The sequence below is a fragment of the Meriones unguiculatus genome, chromosome 1, assembly GCF_030254825.1.
Source record: "Meriones unguiculatus strain TT.TT164.6M chromosome 1, Bangor_MerUng_6.1, whole genome shotgun sequence".
In the NCBI taxonomy this organism is placed as follows: domain Eukaryota; kingdom Metazoa; phylum Chordata; class Mammalia; order Rodentia; family Muridae; genus Meriones; species Meriones unguiculatus.
In genome coordinates, this window is record NC_083349.1 from 104467315 (window position 1) to 104493576 (window position 26262).

Below are 26262 nucleotides of genomic sequence, written 5' to 3' on the forward strand. Positions count from 1 at the left end.
CACAGCTGCTCTTCCAAAGGACCTGAGTTCAATTCCTAGTACCCACATGTCACCTCACAACTGTCTATAATTCTAGTTCCATGGGATCTGGCACCCGCACAGCGGCATATATACAGGTAGAAAACCAATGTACATAAAATAATAAACAAATCCTTAAACTCATGGTTCATCAAGTTGGACTTTGGTGGTATCTTACTTTCCTCTGTTGTGAGCTCCCTATCTGCGTGGAGTAGATATATGTACTGCATCTCCCCAGGAAAGGTTTGTTCACGGAACAGGTCTCTCATCTTGCTTCACAGCTTACAGCCACCTTATATACATATAAACACTAAAATCTACATGAGGGAAATCACAAAGGTTTTGTCTTTCTAAGTCTGCTTATTATAATAATTTCCAAATCCATCCACTTTCCTGCAAATTTCCCAATTTTACTCTTTGAAGCTGAATTGAATTCCATTGTATATATATATATGCACACATTTTGACTATCCATTCATTCAGCTGGTTTAATTTTTCTGCTATTATGAACAATGCAGCAATATGCATAGCAATACATATCCTCTGTAGAAGGATACAGAATCCTTGAGGCATGTACCATGGAGCAGCACAGCTAGGTCATATGGTAGTTCTACTTTTATGTTTTTGTAAGAACCTTTATAATGATTCCCAAAATAGTAGGATGGAATCTCAAAAGTTGTTTGCATTTCCATGTTAGCTAAATGATGTTGAATATTTTTGTTTCTTCACTTTTTAATAAACATGTTCAGAAGAGTCCAAATACAGTAATGAAAAAGATGTTAGGAGATATCAGGCATGACAGTTGGGATGAGGGCTTCATTGCAAATTTTGTAAATTTGTAGTGATCAAATCATTATATGACTTCTTTATGGTTGGGATTAAAGGAATCTTAACATGCATTAGAGTTTATAAAACTGCACACCAAAAGAAAAAAAAAGATGAAATTCAATCAATAATTGTGAACTTATTAAAAATTAACAATTATACACCATACTTTACTATGTGAAACAGTATTTTAAGCTTTTTAAAAATCAACTGATGTTTCAGAGTTCTTTCTATATCTAGAAACACAAGTACAGAGCTACTTTATTAACTCCCACTGCTGCTTGATTTGACATCTATGCACACACTTATCTGCTGATGACCACTGTAAGTATTTTCTCCGTTTTTAAGAACAATGAGAATGGGGCTGAAGAGACGGTCAGCAGTTAAAAACAATGACTCCTGCAGAGGAGCTACCTTCGGTTCTTAGCCCCCACATGACAGCTAAAAGCCATCTATTAACCACAGTCTCAGAAGAGCTGACAGCATCTTCTAACATATTGTGGCAACTGAACACGTGTAGCAAACACTCAAAACACATAAAAAAATAAACCTATTAAAAAATAATTATGCTTCTTCCTTGAGAATATGGGTTAACACATTCCTAAGAGAAATAAACTATTTTATTCAGATTAGTTTATTTTAATATTAATTTTCCATTTATGGCGAACAACATTGTTTCCAACATGGTGTTTCCTCTTTAAATAAAACGTGAACATTTTCTAAAATTGTACTGGGTTAAGACAAATTTTACGTGACAGGATAGGTGTTTAAGATGCAAACTCTTCTTTACTTACCAGGCGCTCTGGAGTCTGACAAAAAACTTCCACTAAAAAATTTATCTTCAATTCTCATACTGAAAACTATCTGACCTGATTAGTCAATAAAATTCCATTCTCACAAGAGCTCATTCTGCGATCTAGGCATATTCCATAATAATATATACAAGAGCTTCATAAAAAAGGCTTGTTTTTAAAACTGACTAGCTGTTTCATCAGTTTCCTGCATTTACTACCTTAATTTGAAAGCACATTCTAACACTTACATTCCTGCCTCCTGTATATTCACACACTTTATTACAATGTCTCATGACTGGGCCTAACTTGGAGCTGAGAGCTTTCTGCCAACGCAGTAGGCTCCCTTTCACAGATCTTCTGGTTTCCATGGCATTTTCCATGCTGCTGAGGAGGATCCCTAGCAAACTTAAAGTGTGAGTTAAAAAAAAAAAAGGTCAAGATTTATTTTATGTGTGTTTTGTTTACATGCATCTATGTGCACCACGCTGTATGCCTGTGTAGGTCAGAAGAGGGCATCCAAGTCCCTGGAACTGGAGATACATACTCTCGTGAGCTTCCATGTGGGTGATGGGAACTGAATCTGAGTCCTTTGAAGGAATATCATGTACTTTTAGCTGCTAAGCCACCTCTCCAGCCCCATAATTGCTTTTTAAATCAAATGTCTTAAACATGGAGCACATTTCTACCTGCAAACTCTTTATCAAGCCCATAATTTAAAAGTAAGAATGCTAGCTACCTAACATCAAATTTCTCAGTTACAATTCTCACTATACAACTGCTGAGATGGAAAGTTCTTTCATGACCTTATTCCCATTACAACTATTCAACCACATTAAGAGATCATCAATCTGTAACACAAATCAGATTACATAGCTATGGAAAATTTTCAATTACATTTTATTTGATCGAGGTGGGCATACATGGCCTTGGTATGTATGTAAGGGACAGAGGCCAACCTACATGAGCTGGTTCTCTCCTTCTACCATGTAGGTCATCCTAGGGATCAAACTCAAGTCAGTAGATTTATCAGTGAGTGCCTTTACTTGCTGGAGTCACCTTGCCAGCCCTCATCACATTTACAGTAAGTGATCTGTGATCCTTTATCATCTTTATCATGATTTCTCTCTAGTGTTATCTCCTATATACATTTAATGACACATCAAACATCCTTAGGTTCCCTGCATAAGAAATGATTTCTTTCAGTGCTCACATTTTTTTTTTCCCACAGTGTGAAATACAAATACCCGTGTATCATTCACTTACCCAATCCTACTTATCTTGACAGGGTGAGTGAACATTAGAATTATTAGGTAAGTCTGTATCCCTGAGCTATGTCCTCAACTCCAATGCCTCCTTCCTCTTAAGTTTAGGATAGTTCTCTTGCAGTGTCCTCTATTTCTAGTACTCTGTGCACAATTTAATAAAAATGCCTAGCTACTATTTCCTCCATTTATATATCAGCCCCTTGGGAAAAGTTTCCTATTTTCTTGTTAGGCTACCATAAATCTTTAATAAAATCTCTAGACTGAATCAATATTGTCTGAGCAGGACAGATATTACTTATCACTACAGTTATCATGCTATTCTAATGCACAGATTAGACAGATGGCAATGACTTTCATGGATAACTTGCCTCTCTAGGTTCTTAGCAGTAGTTTTCCATGTCTTCTTTATAAAAGGTTTTAGGATTAGCAACATGCTAACACACAGAATCTCCTACCAGACTGAAGTTAGACTTAACCAGTGGTATCAAAATAGGATAATCTCAATTAAGTTATTCCACTTAATTATTTCAACTTTTCTCATTCATCAGTTGAAAATAAAAAAATCCAAATATCACATACAAAATACGCAACTTCAATGAAAATCATTGCATGCAACTACCACCTTCAAAAGTGGAGATCCTCAGAATACAATTTCTTTTATGATAAAAGTTAAATACAACAAAATAAAAAAATATAAAAGTTATATATGCTTGGTTAAAAGAAAGAATTTTTTAAAAAAAAGATAGGCAGGCAGTGTTTTAAGTCTTAAGCATTGGCAGACTAAAGAATAAATTTTACTGTTTGTGTGAAATTGAAACTGAACTTTGTGTTGAGTCTTGAATGGGAAGTAAGGATGGAACAACTAAGCCTTGACTGCCTTCTCTAAGCAGACACTCCTCCTATGACAGAAACTACTGGGATCTCAAGCAACATTCACAATCTTAACAGAAACACCCAGTAAAGAACAGCTACTAAAATCAGTAACTATCTCTTTGTGGAGATAAAATAACAGAAGAGACAAGCTCTGTGAACAGTTACTGTTGTTTCACACGTATGCTTTGTTGTAATGTGAGTCTCAAATCTGAGGTAGAATGTGTTTTCTAGTTGAGTCACTTTTCCAGATAACTGAAAAACAAATTCAGTTTATCTAAAATTAATGTTTCCTAGTGAAAGAATACATTTTACAGGGAAGCCAAAAATCCATTCAAATGATTATATAATACTTGTTGTATGAGAAGGATTAAGAAAAACAAATACAGCCAGGTGTGGTGGCATATGCTTTTAATCCCAGTACTTGGGAGGCAGAGGCAGGTAGATCTCTGTGAGTTCCAGGCCAGCCTGGTCTACATAGAGAGTCCAGGACAGCCAAGGCTACACAGAGAAACCCTGTCTCAAAATAATCTAAACAAACAAAAAGGAAAAAGGAAGGAAGGAAGGAAGGAAGGAAGGAAGGAAGGAGGGAGGGAGGGAGGGAGGGAGGGAGGGAGGGAGGGAGGGAGGGAGGGAGGGAAGGAAGGAAAGAAGGAAGGAAGGAAAGAAGGAAGGAAAGCAAATATAAACAGAGGCGTATCTTAAATAGTATTTTGAACCTAAAGAGATCAACCTGCCTCTGCCTCCCAGAATGTTAGGGTTAAAAGCATGCACAACCACTACACCTGGCACAGAGGTGGTATTTTTGTTGTTTAGTTACAAGCAAATATAGTTATACCAAACATAAAATAAGGTATACCTACAGTATCACTCAAGGGGGTATCGATTAAGCTTCGTGATACAGGTGCATAGGTATAATATATGAACAGATACATATCCATTATGGTGACACATTGCTTGTGTTTATTTATATATGTGTGCATATTTTTAAATAGTATATGTCAGTGACAAAGAAAAACTAAAAGACAACCATAGAACTATTTTTAAAACGTTTAAAGGCGAGGTCAAGAAAACCAAACATGGCACTGTACCTTAGGCGGTTGGTATAGGTATCAACACAGGTCTTCATTTTCGCCAATAATGTACCAACAGAAGTCTGACATTCTGACTGTTCTTCTTCTTCTTCACCATTCTCTGTAGAAAGAGGCAACAACAGCGGCACCATAGATGTGCAAGAAGCAATGGCCCGGAGCAGTTCTAGCAGAGCCCGGTAGAGCGGCACATGTCTTGCCATGTCCAGAACTACACAGGGAAAAAGGAGAAAGCATAAGTGAGAATACATGCCACACAAACAGCATCAACATCAGTGCTGTGATGATCTGATCTTAGGGTTAATGGTTGGGATTGGACCAGCACACATGAGGCACCACTGCACTTCAGGAAAAATCAGAAAGATATAGAGTGGGGTAAACAGGAATGGTGCTAATAACTATTTGTTATGTTACATACAAAATGATTAAGTAGCCCAGATAATACACTATTACAGATAGTACAGTATGAGAATTGCATCATTTAAGTTGAAACAATGATGTCATTTCATAGTTGACATCATAACAATCTCAAGACTTCAACTTACTAAAAGTCTTTCAACAAGGGAACATTCTAGCTAGCAAAAATTAGTTAGATCTTGCATCGTGAGGTAACTTCTTCCAACACCAATTATTGAATAGCCATTTTACGAGCATCTTTAGAAAAATGATGCTAATCAAACTGAGAACACAGCAGTGAAAAAAACTACCTCATGATTCTACATGAAGACAAATCAGCCACAATATTTTGGGACACTGCTAAGTATTGTAAGTCTTATGGAGAAAATTAAAATACAATGGAGAACTGTGGGAATAGAAAGTAGATGGTGAATTGTCTCAATGTGTACACAGGGCATCAGTATGGGAGGATGAGGCATCATCATCTAGAACCCTGGTCTTTCTCTGGCAATTACTGTAGAAGGAAGGAGCTGGATCATGTCAGTTCTGATGAGATTGTAGAGAAGGCTACTTAATGATGCATAGTTCTAATGGATAGATAGTTCATAGTTAATTTCCAGGTCAGGGAAGCCTGGGCCACTGAGATGGCTCAGTGGGTAAAGGCACTTACTGATAATACAAAGCTGATGACCCAACGTCAATAACCAAATCTGATGCAAATGTGGAAGAAGAGAACCTACTCCATAAAGCTATTCTCTGACCTCCAAACACATGCTATGGTGTGAATACACACATACACGGACACATGCACAGAGAGAGATAGGAGGAGGAGGAGGAGGAGGAGGAGGAGGAGGGAGAGAGGACATAAATTAAATAATGGATAGTTAGGTGTACTGATACATGGCAGCACTAGAGATGAAGGCAGGAAGATTTGGTGTTCAAAGCAACCATCAAGCTACATGGTAAGCTCAAGGCTGGCTAGGTTATAGGAGCTACTGCTGCGTTTTCTTTTTGTGTGTGTGTGTGGGGGGGCAACAGAGAAACAAGACTTTACACCTCCAGTGAGGAGAAACAGGACAGTTTCTCTTTGGCTATCTGCCCTCTATCCCAAATGTGTGTAGAATGTGCTCCATTTTTGAAAATGGATTCTCTATTTGGAAAACAGAATTCACAGTGGATATAAATACTAGGGACTGAAGGCTTAAGCAGGAAATAGAAGCAGGGGGATGAGAAGAGAAAGGATAATATAGTGAGCAAACAAAAACTAAAGATGCATGAAAGAGCCTTATGGAAGCACACTACTTTGTAAGCTATTTTTTAAAATACAGTAATAATGACAATAATGAATTTAAAAGAGTGTTTGAACATAGCACTCTACATGGGTGAACAATGCTTCATCCAGAAGACATGAATTATTAAATGAGAACCCACTGCCAAGTTTAGAATATCTTGTTACAAGTTACTGGTCAGAGAGACCACAAAGCTCCCTAAAACAACAAAAGCTATTTTCTTGGTTGCTCATCATAGCTAGTACTAAAGATACAACAAAAATTGGTTGTTTGAGCCAGAGCAATCAGTCTAGAACTGATTTGAAATCTTCTTCCAGGTGGCTACCTCTCAGAGTGCCAAAAGGTGCTATGCAGGTGACTGGGGAAGAAAAGCAGTAGATCCTGACTTGCCACACAAGATGTCTATGGGTGCAATAGTGGCAAGATGGTTATGGGGATAACCAACTAGTTTTTAATTGGACTTGAGCCCTGCTCCACAGGGGAGAATTTGTGCTGGATACTGTAAAGTTAGTCAAAATCTAGGAACAACCCTGGGGGTTGAAGGGACAAGCTCCTGGTATTTTGCTAACTAAACTATCTTATGAAGTATTATGTTTCTATCCATAGATTAGTGCCATTCTCAATCTTGGTCAGAGAAGCTTCTTTTTACACTGGACAGTAGTTAATGTAAAGAGTCATAACTGGCCAAAGTGCTGAGAATAAGTAATTTTTCTAAATGGGACATCTTTATTAATTCTCCCAAGGTTTAAGGAACATCATGAAAGAAGGGGACAGAAGAACGTAAGAGACAGAAACGGGGTGAAGAACATGAGCTATCGTCTGAAACGACGTGGTCACTGTACTAGCGCATTCACAACAGATATGGTTATGTGTACAAGGTATGCACTTAACACCTCAGCACCTTATAAGGAAGAAGCTGAGAAGACTTCACCTCTGTTGGCAATTATTGGCTGCTGGGGAAAGGAATTCACTTTTCTCTGAGTATGTAACTTCTATTTTTTTTTTAAAAAAACATTTTCTAACCAAACCCATAACCCTACTCTAATCAAGATATAAGAATCCCCAAATCTGGAAAGTCTTGGAAGAAACTAACCAGTTCTCTTGCCAAGTGAGATGATCACAACAGACAAAAGAATACTAAGACATCACAAAAGAAAGACAATTAAAAAAATGTGATGACTAAAAGCAACAGGCTAGCCTAGACTGGATACCAAGATAGAAATCAGATGTGAAAAGGAAGAAAGAAAGAAAGAAAGAAAGAGAGAGAGAGAGAGAGAGAGAGAGAGAGAAAGAGAGAGAGAGAGAGAGAAAGAGAGAGAGAGAGAAAGAAAGAAAGAAAGAAAGAAAGAAAGAAAGAAAGAAATAGAAGTAGTCTATTGGTATCCACTGTGCTAATATTAAATTGTTCATTTTGTAACTCAATATACCTATGAGAAATGGTAGCATTCCTGGGAAGATGGGTGATGGGAAGACTGAACTGCCTGCAACAGCCTCACAACTGTTCTATGAATATAACATTGTAAGTTAGATCATGCAATAATTCCTTATTAAATTCAAAAACAGATGTATTTTGTGTATGAATGTTTTGTATGTATGCACGTATGCGCACCACATGTATGCTTGGTGCCTTGGAGGCCCATAGAGGGTGTCACATGGCCTAAAATTAGAGTTATAGGTGGCTCCACAGGGATGATGGGAAGTGAACCTGAGTGCTTGCAAGAGCGACAAAACTTTTAAATGCAGAGCCATCTCTCCATTCCCTACATGTTGACCGTACTATACGTCAAACTAAGAGACAAAAGAAACTACCAAAAAGTTAAGAGGTAAGTTACAGAAAGTGAGCTTTCTGCAAACCATTTAATATCTATAATACTCGAGCTCAATGGCAACAAAAACCCAAGCAATTTAATAGAAAAAAAAAATAAAGATCTGAACAGACATTTCTTAAAAGGAGAAATATATTTAAAACTCAGTATCAAAATAAACCATATTCTAAGCATAAGTAAATAACCTATGAATTGTTGATAACCAAGAAAATAAAAATCAAAACCAAAATGAGTGATCATCTCACCTCAGTGAGATTAGCCAAATATGGTGACTTTTATTTGCTGGTGAGATGTCCAGAAACCAAACCCTGAAAAACATGTTTCCACTTATACATGATAAAAAAAAAAAAAATTCCTTTGTATCTACTTCAGGTCTATAAAAAAGGCCAGAAGGGCTTATTGAAGGGCTCTTATAGGGAAACAATTAATCCATTAAACATTCCCAACAAAGACAGTGGATTGTTTAGAATTTATCTGAACCAAACTGAATCTGTGTAAGTCTCAATGCTTCTAAAAGTATTTACTAACCTTAAATTTCCTAAGTGAAAGTTAAAACCTAAAAATAAATAAAACAATAGCATATCCATTATTATACCACTAGTAAAAAGAACTGAGAGAGAATTATCTGATGCTTACAACACCAAATTTAATGGTGGCTACCTCTAACAACAGGACCTCAGCTGTTTTTCAGACACAAGGTTAATACTAAGAATACATAAAGAATTAAATTCCAAAAAGTCAAAGAATTGAGCCAACGCATGGACAAATGAACTGAACCAGTATTTCCAAACAAGAAGCCCAAATGGCCAACAAATACATAACACAATTTCACAATGACTGGCTGTCAAAGAATTACAAACCAAAACTACACTGAAGTAGAATCATAAACCATAAAGATGACTCATGGATACAGCACTGAAAACCTGAGCTGGATGCATGGGACCTATATGGTGGAAAGAAGAGGCCCCTGATCTGACTTCACAGGTGCATCTTGGCGGGTAGGTGCGTGCGCATACACACACACCACATCTAAGGATTTTTAAAGCAAATGAAGAAAAATATGGAGGTAGAAGAGGGACCACTGGGGAGGATGGAAGCAGTGTGAGGGAGAAAAGAATGAGACGAGAAGACAGTGAACAATATGAAAGTCCAATATATTAATTATATTTATGTATATTACAAAACAACTCTTAATCAGTTGCACATTGACTAAGTATCTATGGTACTTTTTATCTCATTTCAAAAACTTTATCCTATTAGTAACAAGTATCATGGATTTAATTTTTCATTAACCTGTTTTTTAAAAAAATATGTATTTATTTATTATGTATACAATATTGTGCCTGCATGTACAGCTACACACCAGAAGAGGGCAGCAGATCTCATTATAGATGGCTGTGAGCTACCATGTGGGTGCTGGGATTTGAACTCAGGAACCCTGAAAAAGCAGCCAGTGCTCTTAACCTCTGAGCCATCTCTCCAGCCCCTCATTAACCTATTTTGAAGTTACCACTGTGTACCTTTTATACCTTCCTAAAAATGAAACACACAAAACGCCAGCATATTTAAGCCAGAATAGCATCGCAAAGATCGAAGTCCGTCACACAGTGACTTACCAGAGTCATTTCGTAGGTAAGAGGACATGGCTGGGATGAGGCAGGACTGACTGAGAAGCTCCAGAAGCACAGAGGGCAGGGCACTGCTATTCTGTCCTCGGCTCTCATGAGATGACTGGGCTTCGCCATTTACAGCACCACTCATGGGGTTAATGTAACTCGCAAGAACCTAAATTACAGAAAATAATTCCCTTACTTCAAAGATGCATTTCATAATTAGACACTTGAGTGTGATCTCAGCACACTTAAGAATATGTACTTTCCACTTAACCAATGTTTAAACAGAAGACTTTTTAAAAGCGAAAATAGATTTTTCATGTAATATACTCTGACTGTGTACTTTTTATTTGGAGACAGCTTTTCCCTACAAGGCCCTGGCAACCCTTGAAGATGGGTTTTCCAACAGGGTCAACTTTGATTTTTCAGTGATCTTCACGTCTCTCAACTTTGTGTGCTGGGATTGGAGGCTTGAGACAACAAACCTGGCCAAAAAAAAAGGATATTTCTGTAATAGAACTTTCTGTTTCTTTAAAAACTCATGCTATGAAAATAAGCTTTTGTTTTAATCCCAAGTATGGGATTTTAGTTTGTCCACAGCTGATAACTGCCTTGTGCGGGGATGGTCATTGCCAGATGAAACAGCCTGCCGCACAAAGAGGGGTGTGCACCAGGACTCTGAGGATATACATTTAAGAGCCCAGAGAGAGGGGTGGCGTGTGGGGTTCGAGTGTGGTGGGTGGCAGTTTGGAGTGAGCAGAGACAGATGATGTGGGGGGTTGGAGCAGACAGACAGAGCTGCTTGGAGGACACTGCTTGCTGCTTCTGCTGTGGACAGTGAGCAGGTATAGCCCTAAAAACCATCGACCCTAAACAGTCAGGAGAAGTAAAGAGGTCTGCTCCCCTTCTCCCCACTAACCTTCTGTCTCCTACCTAGAATTGGGGACTGGAAGGGAGAGGCTTTAAGGAACCCCAATAAAATGGAGTTTCAAAACGAGCACAACACATTTATACTTAGCTTTCCAGAAGAGAAGGAAACTTTTGCTGAGTGTCTCTTACACAGGACTGGTGCGCTATGTAACCACAAGAGAAGCAACCTGTCTAAGGACAAACACTAGAGCTGGTTGAACAGACCAGAAATCAAACACTACTTTTTCCTTTGGCTTTCTTTCCCTTTCTGAGAGACTCAAGTAGCTATTCTGGCCTCCACTTTACTATGGAGTTGAGCATGACCTTAAACTTCTCATCTTCCTGTCTCCAACTCCTCAGGGCTGGGATTACAGGCATTTGCCACCATTCTCAATTGTATGCAGTACTGAAGACGGAATCAAGGGGTTCCATGCTAGGCAGACACTCTACTAAGTTGCATTCCAAGTATTCACTGCTGAGTTTTGTTGAATGGACTTAGTTTCAGAGTGTTGGAATCTTAAAATTCTAAACTACAATGAGCATACTACCCTAGAGCTGTGGAAAATAACATTTCAAAATGGCAGCAATTTCCGTTAGCTGCTTTTTGTTTCTATAATATAAAGATGGTCTCTCATATTTTCAACTTGCTTGATTCTGGAAATACTATAGTACAATTTGAAAAAGAGAACTAAATGTGAGCTACAGGTACAGCTCAGTGGCTAAGTATATGCTTAGAAGGTATGAAGTCCCAGAACAGAATGAACTGTGAACGCGATTTCAACATAGGAGCACAGAGGCTCTTATGTTAAGACAAAGGGTAGATACCATCTTGAAATCAAAGGATATATATTCCCTCATTTTCCCCTCAGGCGAGAAGCTAATTGAGAGGGAAGATATTTAGAATTACAAGCATGGAAAACCATTCTTTAACCTATGGTTTTTATAATATATTTGGGGAAGAAAACAAAAGTGAGCATGAAATAGATAAGAATGCTGGTGCACACTTGTCATGACTGCATTCCAAAGGTGAAAAAAAGGAGGATGGGAGTTAAAGGCCAGTCTAGAATACATGAAACATCTCAAAAAAAAGGAAAAAAGAATTAAGAATGAATTGAGAGCCAGCACCCGTGATCCCAGCACACCAGGAGGCAGAGGCAGTGAGTTAAAGGCCAGCTTGGTCTACAGAGTCTAGGACAGCCAAGGCTGCACAGAGAAACCCTGTTTCAAAAAAGACAAAACATAGCAAAAATTAATTGAGTAAGTCATCAATATATAAAAGGAGATCGAATTTTAAAAAAAGTGAATGATTACCACTAATAATAAACTCACTTGCAAAAGACAGGTCACATGCTCCTCTTCTAGCCTCTGTTTGGTTAAAGCTTGTTCCACGTCCCATCCTGATGCTGTGGAGCCTGTGCCAAAGCCAGTCCCTTTGGCCCAATACAGCTGCTGTTCTTCTGTTGATGTAGGGTTATGAGAACTTGAAACCTGCGGCTTTGAAGAAAAAGAAAATTACTATTGTTTGGTTTTGTTTCAAAAAAATTTTATCAGTGGGACTGTCTAACAGATTTACAATATAACAATCAATTTGGCCATTCATCCAAAAATTGAAAACTAATTACTGTAATATTCCTAGTCATATATACAATGAAATGAAAATTGGTGCTAAAATAAATATTTGTGCACACATGTTCACAGCAGCACTGTTCACCACTCTTCAAGGACAGAAAGATCCCAAATGCCTACCAATGAATGAAGACATGAACTAATCAAGGGAATACTAATTAGCTGCAAAAAGGTATACTAATGCTTGCTACATTAATAAATATTAAATGCCAGTGAAACAAGACCAGAGAGAAAGTTAGGAAAAGAAAGGACAAACTACCTAAGGCTCAAAAAAAAAAAAAAGTCTTGAAACCAAACAGAAAACAAAGAAAGGTAAAAGGTCAGACCATTTTAGGGCTCGAGGAGATTCATCTGAACTCTAAAACGATGTTCTCAATCAAGAGAGGCAGACTACTTCTATCTCTAGAAGGAACAAATCTCATTTTTTTTGTTGTTGTTCAAAACAGGATTGGAACAGGTAGAATAAGAAGACTCAATCGTAGGAAGAAAAAGAAATCCTACGTGCTCTCCTCCCTAAACAGTCTAGTTTATAATGCATGCATTTATTATATAAAAAGGAGGCTATAACTACAGTGTAATACTTAGAAAAGAGACCAAGAAAAGGTAATATTAGGTGAGAAGGAACAATGGAATGTAGGTAACAGACACTTAAGTCATAAAAGAAACAAACAAAACCCCACAAAGTTTTAATCCTGTCATGGATTTTTTCTCTTCCTCCCTCCCTCCCTCTCTCTTTCTCTCTCTTTTTGTTTTTATAGACAAGGCTTCTCTGTGTAGCCTTGGCTGTCCTAGACTTGTTTTTGTGGACCAGGCTGTCCAGGAAATCACAGAGATCTGCCTGCCTCTGCATCCTAGAGTGGTGGCACATGCCATCACAATCGGCTAACTGAGTAAGTGCATAAAAACGTAACTGAGGGTAAAAGTGTAACTTAGAATGACCATTCTAACAGAATAGAGGTTCACCAAGAGGTACAGGGTTTGGACTGGGGGAGTATTTGTCTGAAGGACTGTATTAATCTAGCTGTTTAGATTTTTTTTACAAAAAAACTGAGATATAATATATATATATATAAAACCTAAAAGAGAGAATGAGATAACTCAGTGGCTAAAGACACTTACTGAGAAACCTGACTATTTAAGTTTGATCTCTAGCTGTTAACTAACAACACAGGATTTTGGAAATTAAAAAATATAAAAAGTATTAAAAATTATTTCTAAAGTGGCTGTACAAGTTTACATTCCCACCACCAATAGAGAAGGGTTCCCCTTTCTCTATATCCTCTCCAGCATGTGTTTCCACTTGAGTTTTTGATCTTACCAATTCTGATGGGTGTTAAGGTGAAATCTTGGTGTCATTTTGATTTGCATCTCCCTGATGACTAAGGACGTTTCCCTGCCATTCAATATTCCTCTATTGAGAATTCTCTGTTTAGCTCTATATCCCATTTTTTAATCAGATTACTTGGTTTGTTGGTCTAACTTCTTAAGTTCTATATATATTCTGGATATTAGTCTTTTGTCAGATATAGGGTTGGTGAAGATCCTTTCCCAATCTGTAGGCTACCACAGAGGGCCTCTGAAAGACTCTACTGATCAAGGTATCGAAACAGAGGTTGAGACTCATAGCCAAACTTTGGGCAGAGTACATGGAATTTTATGAAAGGAGGGAGAGAAAGAAAAACCTGGAAGGCACAGAAGCTCCAAAAAGAGACCACAGAGAAAAAACAAAAACAAAAACAAACAAACAAACATCCTGGGCCCTGGGGGTCCTGCAGAGACTGATAATCCAACTAAGGACCAAGCATTGAGAGGACCTAAAACTCCTGCTCAAATGTAGTCCATAGACTCAGTCTCCAATTGGGTTCCCTAGCAAGGGGAGCAGGGGCTATCTCTGGCATGAACTCAGTGGTAGGCTCTCTGATCCCCCCCTCACCCCCCACCCGGGTGAGTTTGAGCCTTCGCAGGCCACAGAAGAAGACAATGCAGCCAGTCCTGATGAGACCTGATAGGCTAGTGTCAGATAGAAGGGGAGGAGGACCTCCCCTATCAGTGAACTAGGGACAGAGGGGGGAGAAGAGGGAGGGAGCGTAGGATTGGGAAGAGGCCACAGCCACAGGTGAATAAATTGTAATAAATAATAAATTTAAAAAATTTTAAAGTATTAAAAATGAGAATTGTATAAAAACAGAAAAATGACAGTGGGCACAGTGACACAGGCCTGTAATCTCAGCACCTGGGAGGCAGAGGCAGGCAGAGCTCTGTGACTTGAGGTCAGCCTGGTCTACAAAGTGAGTCCAGGACAGCCAAGGCCACACAAAGAAACTCTGTCTTGAAAAACCATGAAAGGAAAGGAAAGGGGAAAGAAGGAAAGGGGAAAGAAGGAAAGGAAAGGGAAAGGAAAGAAGGAAGGAAGGAAGAAAGAAGGAAAAGAACAATGACTAATTTAACAACATAACCTTAACCATAAAGGTTGTTTATTTATGTAGGCTGTAACAACTTTGTTTAAATTAAACATAGCTATAACCTAAAAGTATTTACAAGTAACATTCAAAGGTGATTCACACAGAGCATATAGATTTTTTGTTGCTTTCAATGGAAATATTTTCTAGGAGAAAATATTAGGTAGAAATGCTGTTTCTCATTTTTTATCTATACGACTGTATACATAACAAACATTCTCTCACTTCTTTTAAGAAAGGCAATTAAACAGGCCATTAAATTTCGTTGCTTTATAAACAATTAATAGAATAATCATTTATGTATAAATAAAGCTAGATATTTAATACTAAGAAACAAAATAAGGACTGAAGAGATGGCTCAATGGTTAAAGGAATGTACCATTCTGACAGAGTACCCAGGTTCAAATTCTGGCACACACATGGCGGCTCACCACTATCCAGTAACAGCAGTTCCAGAGGATCCAGTGCAGTCTTCTGACCTCATGGGAACCAGGCACACACATGGTGCATACACATATACAGAAAAACACTCATACACATAAACACACACACACACACACACACACACTCTCTCTCTCTCTCTCTCTCTCTCTCTCTCTCTCTCTCTCTGATGTCCAAGCAGGAGCTGTAACACACACCTGTATTGCTAGCACATGGGACGCTAACAGCAGGAACAATTGAACCCAGGAGTTTTGGGCTAGGATGGGCAAAAGAGCAAGACCCACCTCATAAACAAATGAAGATAAAATCTAAATAAAGAAATACTTAACGTGATCTGTAATATGCATACAGAAATAACACAGAACAAAGAAACTAGACAAACTACAATACAAACACTGTCTAATAATGCAAATCAAGAATGAGATCACCAGCTGGGTTGGTGGCACATGGCTTTACACCCAGCAGTGGCAAGGCTATCTGTGAGTTTGAGGCCAGAGCAAGTTCTAGCATAGTCAGGGCTATGTGTCTCAGAAACAAAGTAACAGAAAAGATAAAGAAAAAATAAGACATAGACTTCAGCATTACGGATATTGCCCTCATTCCAGCTGAATTCTACTCAAAGCTAGGCCTGATTCCAAAATTTACTTTAATAACAACAGATGTGACTGTTTTAGAATGATCAGACACATAGCTTTCAATGAGGTGCTCATTCATTAATAATCATTTACCTATTTAATGTCTGACACTGCCTTTGAGAAGTTTTTAAATGTAGATTTTGATTCTTTACAGATCTACCCAGTGATGGATAAGAGCACTGGCTGCTTTTCCAGAGGTCCTGAGTTCAATTCCCAGCAATCACATGGTGGCTCAAAACCATTTATAATGAGATGTAGTGTGCCTTCTTCTGGCGTGCTGTTGCACATGCAGACAGATCTATCCAGTAAGAGCTTTCACTTTCACTGTAACATTTTCTTTGGAATTTTTGGTTGTTTTATTATTATTATTTCATCTTATGTGCTGTACTGTGAAGGTGTCAGACCCCTTGGAATTGGAGTTACAGACAGTTGTGAGTTGCCATGTGGGTGTTGGGAATTGAACCCAGGTCATTCGGAAGAGCAAACAGTGCTCTTAACTCCTGAGCCATCTCTCCAGCCCCTGATTGTTTTCTTTTTAATTTTTATATTTACTCACTCGGTAATTCATTCCTTTTGGACTGGGGAATAAACATGGGTGCACACATGCTATGGAGGTCAGATAATAACCTTCTGGGGTGTCTTCTCTCCTTCCACTATAGGGTCTGCAGAACAAACTCACACCAAGATGGAGAGCTCCTCTATCCCCTAGCCATCTCACTTGGTCATTTTCTTTGTTAGGCTTTTCTTTGCTATTGCTTTTTAAAATTTGTTTATGGGGTGTTTTTTGTTTTGCCATATTTTTGAGACAGGCTCTCAGTGTAGCCCAGGCTGTCCTCGAACATACAACAGCCCTCTGCTTCAACCTCCTAACCTCTGGATTACAGGCATAAACGTCTATTTAACAATACAGGCTAGCCTCTATTTAATAATGTTTAGATTTAAAAAAAAAAATCTCTTAACTGAGAGGGTGAACACGGAATGGTTAAGTGTGATTTTACAGTGGGATAGAAAGACTAAGTTAGCACATAATGTATATTTAAAAAAGCCAAGAGGGCTTTGAATAATATTATGAAGAAATGTTAACTGTTTAAGATGGTAAATATGACCTGATTATAGCATGTGGACTATGAATTAGAACAGTATGCTGAACTCCATAATACAAATACTTCTGCACAAGGAGCTCAGAAGTGAACATGAGACAGTCTCAATTGCTTTCCATCTTATTTTAGAGACAAGGTCTCTCACTGAGCATGGGGCTCAATTTGGCTAGAATGCCTGGCTCCCTGAGCATTGGGATTAAAGGTGAATGCCAACTCATCCAGCTTTTCATGTGGGTTCTGGAGATGCAAACTCAGGTCTCTAAGTTTGCAAAGACTTCAATGGTAAGCTATTCCCAATACTGTAAACAGTATACTGATCTCTTATGTTGTATTTAAAAACATTTTCAGATTTGTATATAGACACAACCAAATAAATTTGAAATAAGGGCCCCCAACTGTGTGTGTGTGTGTGTGTTTCCCTACTAGACTATGTAATTTATTACTCCACGTGATTCTCTAAAGTTGAGAGTGAGAAAGAAAGAAAGAAAGAAAGAACGAAAAAAAGAAAGAAAGAAAGAAAAGAGACATCAACATGTCCTGATAACTGGGAAGACTATCCTTTTCTTTCTATTTTTTTTTTTAATGTATTTGTTTTTTGTTTTACATGTGGGTATTTTGCCTGTATGTATGGGCACCATGGACATGCTTAGTGCCCTCAGAAGTCAAAAGAGGCCATCAGACCCCCTAGAAGTAGAGCTATGGATGACTATGAACCACCATGTGGGTGCTAAGAATGGAACCTGAGTCCTTTGCAAGAGCAACAAAGTGCTCTTAACCACAGCTACATTATCCATTTCTTAAACTGGTAGATTAATCTGATTTTTCTGAGACGGATGGCAGAGAAAAAAGTGATAGTTTCTTTTTCAGATGTCCAACAATAATCATAAAATGGAATTTTCAATTCTGAAATTTGGAGTTGGTATTTTTATTTTGTACTTGATACTCTTAACAATGTTTTTCATAATTTAAAGGAATGGTTCTCAAGCTGTGAGTCACAACCCCTTTGAGGGTTGAACAACCCTTTCACAAGGGTCACCTAAGAGTATCAGAAAACACACACACACACACACACACACACACACACACATTTAAATTCATAACAGTAGCAAAACTACAGTTACGAAGTAGCAACAAAAATAACTTTCCAGATGGGGGTCACCACAGCATGAGGAACTCTATTAAAGGGTGACAGCATTAGGAAAGTTGAGAGCCACTGACTTAAAGAATTTGAATGAAACCTACCTCAGCTTGGTTAAGGCTAGAGTTTGGAACTCGTGGCGCATGATGGCTCAGAGCTGAGAGACAGACAAGAATCAGGTGCAGAGCTCCAATTTCCAATGCCATCCGCCGAAGAAGAACACCATCATCAGTTGTCAAGGGGGTAGCACTAAACAAGCTGCGAAGAACGTGGAAAGGAAGGGTTGGAAGCACATTGGCTGATGGAGATTGTAGAATGTGGCCTTGGAAAGAGAAGAGAACTAAAATTAAAAATACTTGAAAATAACAAGTAGTTACACACAGAGTCACAAGTGATAATGACAAATAAGGCTTTGCCACTAAATTTATTAAAAGCAGGCTGACTGTGAGAGCAAATATTATCTTTATTAAAGTGTCAAGACAGTCTCTGTAGGACAGCACACACAAACTCTGAAAGTTTACAGATGTGTAACAGCCATCAATGACAACAAAAATACTATGAACTAGAATATGAAATGAAATCTAATTCTTTTTTATTTTAAAAGATTGGGTTCTCTATACAGCTTAGGCTGGCCTCCTACTCAAAAAGAGCTGCCCTATTTCTGCCTCTACCTCCCCAATACTGGGATTAAAAGTATGGAAGAACAAATTTCTTAAAACCATTAGAAAGTAACTGCCGTATGGCGGTGGTGGAATATGCCTTTAATCCCAGCACCCAGGAGGCAGGGACAGGTGGATCTCTGTGAGTTCATGATATTCCTGGTCTACAAAGGGAGATCCAGGGCAGGCAAGGCCTAGAAAAACAAACAAACCAAAAAAAAGTTAACTGCTATCCTTTCAAGTGGTTTCCATATGAACAATGAATGAGTAAAACACTTTCATTTGTGCAATAATTTTGTGCTGCTTTAATCAAAAAGAAGTGATAAACACAAGCAAGACAGACATGAGTACTGGCGAAAGGGTGTTACAATTATGCATTACAATAAACATTCCTTGCACTTCCTGTGTGCATTCCAAGGTAGCATAAAGTTCATTACTTTCCCTTTGCTATTTATGAACAGGAGTAGAATGGTTATTGAATGAACAATTAAAAGAAATCCAAAAGAAAATCTACTTTCCTATGCTACCTCAATTGCAAGTAACCAATCTTTTATTACATTAAATACAATAACAAATATGAACAATCATTATGCTTTAATTGTGTTTAATATAGCTTTATGATATAATATTATCTTCTTAATTCTCTTCACTTCGATTCAAAACACTGCTACAGAGTTGTGTCTTGTTTTTCTCAATTTCCTTTCCTTTTGATTCTGTAGTACTAGGATTTGGACTTTGGACTTGTTGCAAACATTAATCTAACACTTCACCAGATTAATTTTCTTTAGAAGGCGAGGGGTGTTTTTCATAATGCCAATGCTTAAAATAAAGTTCAATACATCTTTGATACTCAAAATAAAGTCTATACTTTCCACAAACCTGTTTCCTATATCAATTTTTCTTAAAGGAAGCACTTTCATTGTTTCATCACATAGAAGATCATGTAGTCCAGACTGTCACTGAATTCAGTACAAAGCCAAGGGCAGCTTTGAAATACTGATCCTTCTGCCACAGAACTATTACAAGCATGTGCCAAAATCACAACTTTTAAGAAGGGCCTTTCATGGAGATTTTATAACCTAACTCTTCACTTTTCAGATACTGAGCCCCAAACTAAATTTTGCCTATCCTTCAGAGCACTACCAAAAACTGCTATACAGCTTCACACTAACACATCTGTAAAGAAATGGCCTCATACTTCCAAGGCTCCAATGATACTCAGCTCAAATCCTCCTCTAACTTGTCAGGGTCAGTATGTTCTCATACTTCCTACTACAGTGACCTGAAGATGGTCCTACTTCCTGATCACATTATTCCAATGTCATTTAGTGGGTCTGTGAGTACTCAGCATGCAATTTATAAACTGAATATGAAGCTCATTAGAATTTATCATGTTTAATACTGAAAACAACAATAAACCACGTAAACAGCTTTAATATAAAACAAATAAATAAGAACAGAAAATAATCTGAACAAATTTATCCAACCTATTTGTGTGTGTTGATAAATTCTAAACACTTACTGCCTTCTCCATCATCTGTAACTCCCAATACCAATCGCAGAAGGCACTGGGCATGTTTTCTCTCTTTCAGGAGCACTTCAGCATAGCCCGGAAGACGAAGAAATAATCCAAAAGCAGCCAAAGAATGGGCAGGTATGGGAGAAGTGGCTTGCACAGCTGACTTTACAGGTGGAGGCTCAGCTGCAATAGTCTCTGGAGCTTCATAAACTAGTTCGCCTGATTGCTCTATGGTCACCCATTCAAACTGATCACTATCCTTTGGTTTTTCTTGAGTGGTAGATGTTACCACTGGCGCACTCACCTAAAGAGCGAGAGATATGGTTAGCTATTCTCTATGTTTCAATTTTGGGCTCAAACAAGACTTTAAATAAATAAATTCTTTATGCTTTAAAAAGGAGGTAACAAATACCAAGAAGAACATGACATCATGAGTACAGTAGTATCTACTAATTGCATCTATGTTATAACTGAATTTTCCTAGTTATAGTGAAATAGCTAAAGATCCTTCAAAACCATGGAAACTACTTGTACTTCACCAAGCTAATCCACTCACTCATACTAGTGTTTTATTTTGTTAATGAATTTATTTTTATTTGTAGCTCTTGGTGGCCTAGAACTCAGGAGAATCACCTACCTCTACTTCCAGAGAGCTGGTATTAAAGGTATATACTATCAGATCCAGACCCTTTTAAAAAATTTATTTATGTGTGACTGTGTGAGTGAATGCTGTGTATATGGGTGCCCTTAGAGACCAGAAGAATATGTCATCTCCCTTGGAGGTGGAGTCTTAGGCATTTTGTGAGCCACCTCATATGGTTGCCAAAAACTCACTCAAATCCTCTAAAGAGCAGTAAGATCTACTGACTACTGAACAATCTTTTCAGCCCCCATACTTCTCTCTGTAACAGATGGAGAGCATCACAGAAAACGGCAAGCTACCAAAATGCCGTGTGTGAAGCCCAATTCCAGTGGATACACCTAGAAAACACTCTCGTACCTAAGTCTCAGGAAACACTGGAAAAGTGGGCAGAAAGACTGTTAAGAGCCAGAGGGCCACGGAGTTTGTTGTAAGGACGTGTCTCCAAGTAATGTCAGAAGCTACACCCATAAAGTTTCAAAATATGACTGCCCAAACAAGAGCTGAGCAAGGACAACAGCAATAGTTATGACAAAATAGACAGAGGAAGGCAGATAAGGTCTCAACCCTACACAAAATACTAAAGAATACTAATAGCAGGAAAAAATAGTCTTTCCCAGGGAACAGCACATCAATTAGTTATCTAACACTAAATGGCCATTCCCTAAAAACAAAGCAAACAGGTAACATTCTACAGACAAAGCAAGTTATATTTTTATATTTAGGAATACTTATATATGTATATAATATATGTATGTATATATATGTATGTATATAATAATAATGAATGAAAAAAGGCCATGAATTTGAAAGACAGCAAGGAGGGGTATATGGAGGGCTTGAAGGAAGAAAAAGGAAGGGGGAAATGATATAATACATTATAATCTCAAAAAAGGAAAGGCTGAAAAAACAAAACTGCTTCCTTGAAACTACAGCTACAGTAGTTAGCAAGGATGTAACCCTGTCATTCTTCCTTTGTTATCTCAAATATTAGGAAAACATCCTCTCTTCCCACCTACTCATGGGGTAGCAGCTGCCTTCTATCCTACAAGTTACCCTGGGTGTTTATTTTGATGATCTAGTGCAATCAGGTTTGGTAACGACATCCCCTTCAAGCAGTCTTCTGCATCCTTTTAACATTGTTAGCATCTCTCTTTTGAGAACTTCCCCCATTTCTAGTACAACATAATATTCCAGAACATTTATTGGTCCTGACCCTGAATTTCATAGAGCCAAAATTTCTTATAGTGAAGATACAATATTGCTAGGTACAGTCTACATTACAGGCACAATCTGCAAATAAATCTAACAAATCCACATATACACCTGTATGTATATGTAAGTGTGTCTCCATATTGATACAACATCTATTCTTCCCCTTTAAAACATCATACCCATGGGGGGAAAATAACTATTATGAAGTTGACTACAGAGACTACAATGCAACATTTATTTTAGATCTAGACCCTAGACCAGTGGTTCTAAATCTTCCTAATTCTTTGACATTTTAATATATTCCTCATGTTGTAGTGAGCCCCAACCATAAAATTTGCTACTTCATAACTGTAATTTTGCTACTTTTATGAATTACAATGTAAATATCTGATGTGTAGGATACCTGATACGTGACTCCCAATTGTATTGCGACCCCACAGGTTGAAAACCATTGTCCTAGACCATATTTCAAACCATGCGGAAAGAAAATGTAGTGGGTTTTATTTCTTTCTTTTTTTTTTTTTTTTTGTTTCTTTTTTGATAAAAGTTCTTGCTATTTGTAGCTCAAAATGACCTCAAACTGGCAATTCTTTCCATGGCTCTCAGGTGCTAAAATTACAGGTATTTGCCAGGACACCCACCAGATTTTTCCCTCTGTTCCTAAAGAACATTATAGAGACAACTGTAATGCAAAACTGTCCATTAATATGAAAGAACAGAAAAAGCGCAAACATATCGACAACAAGAATAAACACTGTTGTGGGCTGAATTAATGATTTAAAACTATCTAAATTGGAAGTGGCATCTAAGATAAGAGCAAAAGTTAAATAAGGCACAAATGAGTAGTATTTTTACTATATTTTACTCTCTGATTTCCAACACCACAACTAATACCACACCTAAATCACATACAGAAAAGAGAATAGTGTGATGACCATACCATTAAAATCAAGAGACAGATCATACTGTAATCAAGTTCTTTATTCCCAGCTGATCTTCATATGTTCTATATACGCCAATCCATGACATATCCGGTTATCAAAGATTATAGCACCAAGAATATTCCTTGGTTAATGCAACCAATTTAAAGAACAGAGAACCTCACACTACGTCATGATGCACCACAGTAGGAGGCTTAGCTTACCTGCTGAATCACTTCTGGATAGAGCATGGGCAGTCTCTCTGCAATAAGAGCCAGCCCACCCATTCCTGCAAAAACTTGTAGTGGTGACTGAATGGGACAGGTTTCCAGCAAAGATTCATCCAATACTCCATCCATGCACTCATCACTTGGAGTAAGAGCTTCATCTTCTGGACAGCTACCAATTAAGTCTCCATGGTCTATATAATACATTATACAAAAACTCAGTAAGTAAGCAACAACCTACATATGTTCACAATATGCTTTCGTTCATAAAAACATTTACCGTACAAAAAGAAAGAGCAAGAATGGCAAGGTGCTCAATGGGTAAAAGGAGTGCTTGCTATGTAAGCTTAACTTGAGTTTAACCCCAGGAAGTTACAGCGGAAGGATATTTGGCCCTAAAAAGTTGTCTCTGATTACCACATGCTTGTTGTGGCACACACATACCCCCCCCCCAATGATAAGTATATTCTGAAGTAAAAACAAGAACAAAAAAAGCTTAAATGTCATCAGCATTTGGGTTCTGCTGCAGTAAAGAACTAAAGAATCTGCTGTGTTGAAGTCATTAAACTCGAATAACTTTAACTGGCTTCTGATACTGCCTTCCTCAAAGCATGGGTCACAGATCAACAACCAGGAATCACTTATGGCACATATGTGAAACACAGAATCTCAAGTTCCACCCAAGATCCTCTAAATAAAAAGAAAGCTACATTTTAACTTGATTCTATAGGTTATTTATGAGTACACTGAAATTTGAGGAACACTTTCCTATAGTACGTACTGTTTTCTAAAAGACCACCCAAAAGATTCTTAGCATAAATATTTATTTAAATTATACCCAATACAATTAGGAAAGGTAAATGATGATTGACTTCTTACTAAAAACTGAAAATCATACAATGGTGATTTACATTTAAATTACTTATGAGGTAAACAAAGAAAGTATGTTCAACCAGTAACAAGACCTTATAAAACTGAGAGAGAGAGAGAGAGAGAGAGAGAGAGAGAGAGAGAGAGAGAGAGAGAGGGAGGGCTGGAAGGAATTCAGGGATTAAGGGCACTTGCTGACTTGCTGCTCCTATGGAGGACCTGAGCCCCGTTCCAAGCTCCCTCATGATGGCCTATACAGCCACCTGTAACTGCTGCTCCAGAGCAATGGACTCCCTTCTCTGACATCCTCAGGTGCCAGTCACACACATGGTACACATACATACAGGTAAGCAAAAAATTCATATACATAAAAGTTAAAGAAAATTTATAGGAAAGAGTTAAGAAAGTTACAAATAATCCTACTGAAAATTTGATGAAAGAAAACATACAAAAATTTACTAAAGAAAACAAATTGCCTGTAACTAAGAACTGAAATTTAATCATAAAAAAAACCCAGAAACTTTGAATGTGATCAAATGCTCACACCATGAAATAAACTATTTATTCAGGATATAGGCAGTGAAAACAGAGAATCAGCACACTCATTAAGCCAGTATACACTCTGTCCTACTCATCTATAAAGAAGTAACACATTTAAAGCACACAAGTAAAACTGGATAAAAAAGTGTGATCCTCTTTATAGCTGTGGAAAACCTATTAGCTTTGTAAGCAGTTCAACATAAATGACCAGTAAATTATAAATCGGGATTATAACGTGAATATAAAATATCAACTAGGTAACTCTCAAAAAATGTTAGAAAGAAAATCATATGTACGGATCTGAAGTGATGATCTAAGATGAATTAACAGTTTCCAAATGAAATAGTTGGTTTTCAGTAGTTGCAAATAAGCCAGATCACTGACAAATAGTATTAAGTTGATATAGGAAAACAACTGGTCAATTTTAAATGGGGTCATTAGTTCGATGACAGTGAAAACACTGCCTTTGACTTAACAGACTAATTGTTGTGTAAGCATATGTGATATGGGAGAGGAGTAGCATGCAAATGAGTATTAAAAGAGGTTGCCTTGTTTGCCCTTCTTAGATGCCAATGACCTTATTTTCTTGAGGAAAGGAATTCTCTTCAAAAACCTGGAGCTCAACCAATTATAGTTAGTGGGCTAGCTGGTGAAAGTTAGGGCTGATCCTGTCTCTACCTCTCAGCACTGGGAATACAAGCAGGAGCCATCACACTCAGCTTTATTACATGAATGCTGAAGACCAAACTTGGATCTTTTTGCACAGCAAGTACTTTACTAAGCCATCTTACCACCTCTGGACTACAAATTTTAAAGGAGTATCATGTACATACCTTTTTCAGGGTGCAGTCTTTTAAAAGAATCTGTTTTTGATAAACTTGGATCTGTAATGACTTTTGATCCCAGTTTAACAGTAAGATCTATTGAACGGTAACCTTGAGGAAGTTTTCGGTCATAGAGGAGAGTTAAAAGCTGGGCAAGAGTCATTTCTGCTGGCAACGGCTGACCTAAAAAAAAGACATTAAATAAGTTAAAATAAAATCAAAGAGGTAGACATTTTTACTTGGTATGACTTTATTAGTTAACCCATTATTTTTACTAAATTAGAGACAAGAGTTTGATAAATATACTTACTTCAAAACAGTTTAAAACTATCCATCAGAAAGTCTACAAAACTCAAAGTGTTTCCAACATACATATACATAATACCCAGGAGAAAAAAAAAAATCTGTAGAATACCAAGGTCAAACAAATCAAAGAGCAAATATTCGAAAATCTAACATCTGCAAATAACCTCACAGTGGGCTTAGGTAACAAGTACTTCAAGAAACGAGACCTATGTGACTGCAATTACTACCTCTAGCTAGCTAAGAATAA

The 26262-nt window shown here is 37.7% G+C and overlaps 1 protein-coding gene across 12 annotated transcripts in view; it reads right to left on the reverse strand.

The window, feature by feature from the left end:
* Birc6 (baculoviral IAP repeat containing 6) overlaps positions 1 to 26262 on the reverse strand; it is a 184665-nt gene that overhangs the window by 27148 nt on the left and 131255 nt on the right. For all 12 annotated transcript variants that reach the window (XR_009584594.1, XM_060364456.1, XM_060364450.1 and 9 more), the window contains 7 exons: positions 25719 to 25892; positions 23473 to 23669; positions 20477 to 20777; positions 18400 to 18617; positions 12226 to 12390; positions 9991 to 10159; positions 4864 to 5074 (listed from right to left, as the gene is read on the reverse strand). Coding sequence is in view for 11 of the 12 variants with exons in the window: in XM_060364456.1 (XP_060220439.1) it covers positions 4864 to 5074; positions 9991 to 10159; positions 12226 to 12390; positions 18400 to 18617; positions 20477 to 20777; positions 23473 to 23669; positions 25719 to 25892 (1435 nt within the window). In the remaining variant the exon portion in view is untranslated. The remainder of the gene's footprint in view (positions 1 to 4863; positions 5075 to 9990; positions 10160 to 12225; positions 12391 to 18399; positions 18618 to 20476; positions 20778 to 23472; positions 23670 to 25718; positions 25893 to 26262) is intronic.